At 43.5% G+C, this 8736-nt stretch overlaps 1 protein-coding gene across 2 annotated transcripts in view; it reads right to left on the bottom strand.

The window, feature by feature from the left end:
- Positions 1–5545: 5545 nt before the first annotated feature.
- The window catches only part of LOC106576313 (zyxin), a 21890-nt gene continuing 18699 nt past the window's right edge, over positions 5546–8736 (bottom strand). For both annotated transcript variants that reach the window (XM_045718758.2, XM_045718759.2), the window contains exon 10: positions 5546–8207. In XM_045718758.2, the coding sequence (XP_045574714.2) occupies positions 8097–8207 (111 nt within the window). In that variant the 3' untranslated portion in view covers positions 5546–8096. The remainder of the gene's footprint in view (positions 8208–8736) is intronic.

Genomic DNA, 8736 nt, shown 5'->3' on the forward strand with positions numbered 1-8736 from the left:
CAGTTGATCTGAAAGAAGATAATATCAATACAATTATAGGAAGGAAAACATCCATTTGTAGGACCTTCATATCCATGGTAAAGTGAACCTTTTAGACATCTGCAATTATTGTTCTGTTACTGTTCTGTTATCCTTACCTGAGTGAATGATGTAAGGAACAGATGAGTGCGAGAGAGGCCTGAGAGAGAGGAGTCCCCAGGATACTTCTTCAAACTCTGATTGTAAGCCTGAGACACAGAGAAATAGAGACACAGAGAGTAAAGGATAAAGAGAGAGAAATAAGTAGATAAAGCTTTGACAAACATAGTATGCCTCTGATACCAACCAAAACATAGTATGCCTCTGATACCAACCAAAACATAGTATGCCTCTGATATCAATCAAAACATAGTATGCCTCTGATATCAATCAAAACATAGTATGCCTCTGATACCAACCAAAACATAGTATGCCTCTGATACCAACCAAAACATAGTATGCCTCTGATACCAACCAAAACATAGTATGCCTCTGATACCAACCAAAACATAGTATGCCTCTGATACCAACCAAAACATAGTATGCTTCTGATATCAATCAAAACATAGTATGCCTCTGATATCAACCAAAACATAGTATGCCTCTGATATCAACCAAAACATAGTATGCCTCTGATATCAATCAAAACATAGTATGCCTCTGATATCAATCAAAACATAGTATGCCTCTGATATCAATCAAAACATAGTATGCCTCTGATATCAACCAAAACAACTAAGGTGCTGAAATTGAAATAGCCTAGAATAGATGTGGAATTCTAAAAACTGACCTGTAGTGCAATCTGCAGAGCAGAGTACTGCACACACATCTCCTGCTGCTGTGCTGGTGACAGCGAGAACGCCTCCTCTCTCATACTCAGGTACTGGGACCACACACACTCTGCTATGGACCTGGAAGACACACTCTGAGAATGGACTAAAGCACAGGGTGAACAGTCAGGGCACACACATGCATCATGTATAAACACACACACACACACGCACGCACACAAAAATAAATGTGTGCAAAGGCTCTGATCAGTCCCTACACCCAAACGAGGGCACTGCGCTCATCCACCTCTGGCCTGCTGGCCCCCCTACCTCTGAGGAAGCACAGTTCCCGCTCAGCCCAGTCAAAACTGTTCGCTGCTCTGGCACCCCTATGGTGGAACAAGCTCCCTCACGACGCCAGGACAGCGGAGTCAATCACCACCTTCCGGAGACACCTGAAACCCCACCTCTTTAAGGAATACCTGGGATAGGACAAAGTAATCCTTCTAAACCCCCCCCCCTAAAAGATTTAGATGCACTATTGTAAAGTGGTTGTTCCACTGGATATCATAAGGTGAATGCACCAATTTGTAAGTCGCTCTGGATAAGAGCGTCTGCTAAATTACTTAAATGTAAATGTAATGTAATGCAAAATGCAAACTCTGCACATAATTTCATTAACTGTATTACAATCAGAGAGTAATTCATTGAGACTATTTGTCTTAGAAGGGTAGAAGGAGATAAAGAATATCTTTGGCCATCAGAGACCCCAAAACCCCCAAGTTGACGGCCCTGACACAAAAACATGCAAATACTCAACAAAACACTCTGAGGAATGAGATTCTTTATCTCAATAAGACTACTGGGTTATTCATTGTTTATTATGTGATAGTAAACATATGACTTTGGGTTACCTGGGATAGGTAGGGTGGAAGAGAGGCTGGACAAACATCCCCATGGAAAAGACTAGCTCATTGATGGAGAGAAATGGAGTGATGGACCAACTGGAGGAGAATATGGAGAGACAGAGAGATAGAGAGAGAGGGCAAGAGAGAGAGAATGCTCAATTCTCATATTCACATATTAATAACACATATCTACCCAAACCAAATCACATAGACTTTTCATGACAACTGGGCTCTCACATATCATCTCCTTCAGTCTGGAAAAAGAGTTCGCTTGATCTCTGGCGCTGCCGGGAGAGAGACTGGATGTAGATGGAAAAATACTTGTGTTCGTCAATTGTCACCTATTAATATAATAAATGGGTGAAATTGAACTACCAGTACGTATATAGTACAATGTATTATCATCACTGGTAATATGATTCATTAGTGATATTGATGAAGAAATCCTATATCTTATTGGCAATGTAGACTAGTTCCACTACAATAAAATACTCTACCTTTGAATACAGTTGGTTGAGTCCAGCTTCCCTGAAAATGTTGTTTTTAGTTGAAAGTCTTGGAGTTAGAGACTGAATCTGGGAAACAGATTGTTCATTTCAAGTGGACAATGAATACACAGTTGTTTTTAAATAAGAGTTCCAGTAAATGACATCCACCGTTGACCTTTTACCTTATTCAAAACAGACATGCGGGACTCCTCATCTCTCCACCTGAGATCAGGTAGTTTGGACTTGATGGAGGAATAGACATTCTGAATCAGCTCATCTGCCTAGAGGAAACAGATAATACCATTTCAACACACTTGTAATGTAATATCACATTTATGAAGTAGTTATCTTGTATTTTGTTGCTAAAAATAATATTTCACATTTGAAAATCATTAATACTGTAGTTCACATAAATGCAATTCATCAATACATTTTGAGTTCATAATTACCTAACATGATTTACAGATGTAAGTCCATGGGAGTTTTTGGAGTCCATCTTATTTATTTTACTTCTGTTTTGATTTGTTAAAAATATAGTGTTCGATCAAATGCACTTCTTGATAAAGCCAGTGACTGATGTGGTGTACTCCTGCCATCGGATGAATCCCGGAACATATTCCATTCTGTGCTAGCAAAACAGTCCTATACTTAGCATCTGCTTCATCTGACCATTTTTATATAAAGGAGAATACAAAGCTCCAGTGAAAAGCGCTGTATGAATATAATCCATTACTGTATATACTGTAGAACACCCATTAGGTATTTCACTGCCCCAGAACCCCAGTCTAACTGACCTGTATGTAACGCTTGTCTCCTTGAGTGTCGTTAGGATCCTTGCCCACATAAACACTAAAGAATGGGAAGGTGCCATAGTCTCTCATCAGTAGAGACAGAGTGGAGTTGAAATCTGTCTGGTTCCCCCGGCCTGATACAGCCCGGGGGGGGGGGGTAATCCGTCACCATACCCCACCAATCTATTCCAGTGATCTGACCTTGTGGACTAGCCTGAGGAAGGCTTCTGGCCCGGCAGTCTCTGTGGGGCCAGTGTCCATACAGGAAAGATAGCAAAGTAGACGGCCTGTATGTTCTAAGTTACCCGGGCTGGAGCGGACCTCAGCTTCTGACAGAGGAACATTATATCAACGTTTCATTGTGAGGATAAAAAGGTCCTGTTATAGAAACGGTATCAGCAGTTCTATTTAAATGGTTGTCCCAAAGAACCAGTACAAAATCTACAGAGGATCAACAGAGCAACATTCTTAGATTCTCACCCAAAATATCCCTCATTGTCAGCAGTAGTGCAGTCTGTCTGTCTGGCATTCTGTCTGCTGGAACCTTTTCTCTTATGTCTTTGCCTGTCTCTCTCTCCTTCCTCCCTCTTTCTCTGCCTCTACTGCCCAGCTCGTGACCCTGTGGGTTTAGGGGGACGCCCTTGCCCCTCTGTCTCCCCCTGGTGGACAGAGACACCCCCTCAGACCCACAGGGAAAGAGGAAGTAGTCACAGGGCTGAGTGAAGGGGTCGACTGAGACGGGCAGAAGCTCTGTGACAAGCCGGGGAGGTACATGGAGGAGAGGCTGGCGGTGTGCTCTCTGGTGGGCGGTGCTGCTGGGAGTAGTAGGCCAGGCCCAGTATGGAGATGCAGGAGGAGGATGCCAGGAGGAAGAGAAGGAGTATGCGGTGATGTGTCCACACCCAGGGCTTCACCTCTTCAGACTGGGGCTGGGGCTCAGGAAGGCTATCTGGCTGGGGTAGGGGCTGGGGCTCAGGAAGGCTATCCAGCTGGGGTAGGGGCTGGGGCTCAGGAAGGCTATCCAGCTGGGGTAGGGGCTGGGGCTCAGGAAGGCTATCCGGCTGGGGTAGGGGCTGGGGCTCAGGAAGGTTATCAGGAAGGGTATTAGGCTGGGGCTCAGGAAGGTTATAAGGAAGGTTATTGGGCTGGGGCTCAGGAAGGCTATCCAGCTGGGGTAGGGGCTGGGGCTCAGGAAGGCTATCCGGCTGGGGTAGGGGCTGGGGCTCAGGAAGGCTATCCGGCTGGGGTAAGGGCTGGGGCCAAGCCTGGGTAAGGGTATCAGGCTGGGGTAGGGGCTGGGGCCAAGCCTGGGGAAGGGTATCAGGCTGGGGCCAAGGCTGGGGAAGGGTATCAGGCTGGGGTAGTGGCTGGGGCTCAGAGAGAGGATGTAGTTGGGACTGGAGCTGAGGCTGGGGCTCAGAAAGGGTATTAGAAGGGGGCTGCAGTTCAATCTAAACAAAATTGAAGGATAGTCAGTTTCATATCAGGATTACCATGATACACATTTCTACTTAATTTAAGACAAATTTGACACTTGACAATCTTATAACCCATCTTGTCCACCATATACATGTAATACCACATTAATAAAAGGAAGACACTCTATACAACTTGAAATGTATAGTATGAGACGCAGGGAATTGAGAGCTTGCTCTAACACCCCCCCCCCCCCCCCCCCCTCCCAAAACAGAAAAAACGGATGCATTAAGTAGAAAGGGCCAACACACCGATTTGACATCACCTAGGATCAGCATAAACTTCATAACATTTCATGAGATAGGTCAAACCTGCAGAAGGACTTTTAATTCAGGCTCTGCTGGGGTTTCTGCCATACTCTGTTATGTCTTGTTCTGTCTGTCTGGGTTTAGCTTGTTGCAGCATCTGATGTTTCTCATTTCTCCCTCACACATAGCCTCCAGACCTCTATCTCTCCCTCCATCAGCCAGCTGTCATCTCAGCTCTCTCTCTCCTCCTCCGACGTTCTGATAAACAGAGTTGACCTGGCAGCCTACCGCTCTCTCTCTGCTACATTATTAGGTGGCACTGTGGATCCATTTAGACTGTGACATGCACGTGGGTGTGTTTGATGTGTAGGAGGAATCCTCTTCAAACCACAACCCTAAAATGACTAAGTTTTAACTGAAATGTCATTCAAATGTAATTAACGAGAATATAATGTCCCTAAGCAACAGGTCGGTACAGAGCCAATAAAATCAGCAGAACTCTGAAACACAGAAAAAGTCTAAACGTTAAGAGGACACATTGTTACCCTGCATCGAGAGGACAAACATTTTCTCAAATGCAAAAACAGTGCACACACAGCCGTCTACCTGCGTCACTATCAGTGCAGCAGAGGGTCTGGTATGAATTGATAGAGAGAGCGAGGGTGTTCTAGAGGTCATCTGGCAATGGAACACGTCACTGATAGCATAGTGGAGGACACGTGACATGGAGGAAGAGAGAAATACTGTATTTGATGTGAGAGGATGAGGACAATACTGAACAATAACTTCCAGGGATAAACTTAATTATTGTAAATGCCAAACAGGCACAATAAAACCACACAGGACTTAGGCAATTAGCAGTTTTATTTTGAGTTCAGTAAAATTAAAGAAAAAGAATGACATGTACTGGTAATTAATGTTGGCATGTTTGGAACCGTAAACATACACACAAATATAAGAAGGATTTATAAGAACTATATGAAAAGAAGAAGGCAATCATCATTAAATAAATGAGCAAAGTGGTGTTTTTGAAGGCATCACCACACACCAATGGTCTGACAGTGATGACAAAGGCATGGTCACAAAGGTGGAATCATGTGTGCAAATAAAAAACGGAAAACAACAGAATACTAAAGATGATAACGACGACCCAGATAACATGCATCCTGAGTCGTATTTGGCCATATGGTTTAGGATGTTAGTTTGGTCATTAGGGTTATGTTGCTATGCCAGACTGAGGAATGTGGAAGGATGGGTGTTCGGTGCCAAACCAGTCTGAACAGGATAGGAATACTAGGGTGGAAATGGCAACTCACCAAGTTTCACAGAAAAATCACTGAAAATAAGTACTTCAATGAAATACAGTATGGTAAGATTACAAGCAGAGTAAATATAACTGATATCAAGACATAAAAGAACACTAAGCTGAATAATGGAAACAGTGGTATTCATTGGAGTATTATGAGAAAGGAACAATATACTGTGTAAAGCACACAAAAAACATGATTAAAAATTGAAGTGAATTCCACAAAAATAAAGGCAGTGAATTTAAAGTGTGATGCATTTGAGTGATGTGTTACCAACACCTTGAACTGTATTGGTTTGATCTACATGCTGCTGCTACAGTCAATGACCTATTATACTCTACTGGAAAACAGACTGGCCATTTGATCTGCTGCATGTTTATAATACTTAAAACCCTGATTCAGAATCAGTTCTATTACATTATTCAGAGAGCTGCAAATGCACAAAATACTAAGCATTTGTAAATGCAGATGTAGTGCAAAAATCCATGAGTTTACCTTTAGGTGAATTGAATTAATGAGAGGTAATATCTCTATATCTATGTTACTCATTAGATATCTTAACTCACCTGCAACCTAGATAAGCGCTCTTGAACGCACACTTCCTCGAGGATGATAGTATCATCCTATAGGTCCTGGAAGTTGCCCCTAACTACTGATCCAGGATCCAATGTTTCCCTCCATCCCCTTTAAATTAAGATTAGGGATGGGGCAGGGTAATCTGATCCTAGCAGTTAAGAGCAACTTCTGCCTGGAGCGTAGAGTCTGTTCTATGCCATGTGGTCCTCTTTAAACTACAGCACTCTAATTATTTAACATGAGGAGATCATAGGAATGGAATCTGTGCTTGGCAAACTTTTGACCTTTGTTCTTGGTAGTGTCTCTAATCATGATCTTAAATCTTCTATTCTTTTCACAAAGAAATAAATGGTCATTTTGATCATATTGTACCCTCATTCTGTGTTTGATAAACTGGTGAGAGTAACTGACAGTGATCTGTAGCTATGCATGCCTATAAAGCAACAAACGCACACAACAAAAACAAACGACAGCGACATTCACATATTTTTGTTCGTTTTTTTGCACTCAGTTCTTAGCCCAAGAGGAACTACATTTCCCACAGCACACTGCTCTGCTACATCATGTCTGATGGGATATGTAGTTCTATAGAAAGCACTCTCTAAAGGCAGTTAAGCAACTTGTATGTTTGCAGGCACTACAACTCCCAAAGTGCTTCAGGTACCACCAGCCCACCAGAGCTCAGCCCTATGGGAGGTGCAGGGGAACATGAATTAGTCCACCTTAAACTTTTGTTCAACTCCTCGTGCACTGGGGTCAGGGGGTTACACTAAACTACTGGTAAAAAGTTGCCAGTAAGCACAGATCTAAAGTCAATTTGCTTTCCCCATACCTAACCATAATCAGTAGGGGGAATTGCAAAACTGACCCAAGATCAGCATTTAGGGGCAACTTCACCTTACTGTTAACTATGTCTCAAATACTCAGAAATAGTTCCACTCTTTTCCTTCCATACCACTGAAAAGTGAAAGACAAATCAAAGTTGTATGGCTGAAACCTTCTCAACATGTTTTCCTATCAGTGGAGAGAGAAGAGGAGAGGAAACCATCTGACTGTTGGGACACAGCCCATGACTAAGCTATACTTGTGCAAGTCATGCTGGGTATTTTAGCGTAAACAAAAAATGGCCTTGATAAGACTGGCATTAACACAAGGGGAGAAGGAGGGGAGGAGGAAGTCTATCTCAGTGCAGTACATTACCTCTGGACTGAGAGGGGGAATAAGCAGAAAGAGGAGAGAGACATAATGACATCTGCATGCAAACATACTCGCTTTCACTCATGAACTCACACACACACACACACACACACACACACACACACACACACACACACACACACACACACACACACACACACACACACACACACACACACACACACACACACACACACACACACACACACAGCGCACAAGTAAAGCCCTGTTGCAAAGACAGAACGGTGGAAGCTGAATGGATCCTGTGCCTTGGATTTGGTTCAAAGTTCGACTTGAATAACAAATGTGTCTACCAATCACTGCATAGCCTTGGCCCGCTGGGTGTGGCACTTCATGCACAGGATCCTGCCATCCAATGGGTAGCAGCCGTCTGCGTCCGCCTCTATGGAGAGGGGGCGGGAACAATCCTGCAACCAGGAAGAAAGACTTCAGGATGTGCAGAAGGTCACTGGAAAACATTTACATCCAAAACACTCGGGGGACACCATTCAAACTGTTTCGACATTTAACCAGCTCTTTATAATACATCTTCAGGAGTTTATCTTTACGTCTGTTGTCCTTACCTCACAGCGGTAGTACTTTAGATGTAGCAGGTCTGTTGTCCTTACCTCACAGCGGTAGTACTTTAGATGTAGCAGGTCTGTTGTCCTTACCTCACAGCGGTAGTACTTTAGATGTAGCAGGTCTGTTGTCCTTACCTCACAGCGGTAGTACTTTAGATGTAGCAGGTCTGTTGTCCTTACCTCACAGCGGTAGTACTTTAGATGTAGCAGGTCTGTTGTCCTTACCTCACAGCGGTAGTACTTTAGATGTAGCAGGTCTGTTGTCCTTACCTCACAGCGGTAGTACTTTAGATGTAGCAGGTCTGTTGTCCTTACCTCACAGCGGTAGCACTTTAGATGTAGCAGGTCTGTTGTCCTTACCTCACAGCGGTAG

The sequence above is a fragment of the Salmo salar genome, chromosome 05 (assembly GCF_965601325.2).
Source record: "Salmo salar chromosome 05, fSalSal1, whole genome shotgun sequence".
NCBI classification, from domain to species: Eukaryota; Metazoa; Chordata; class Actinopteri; order Salmoniformes; family Salmonidae; genus Salmo; species Salmo salar.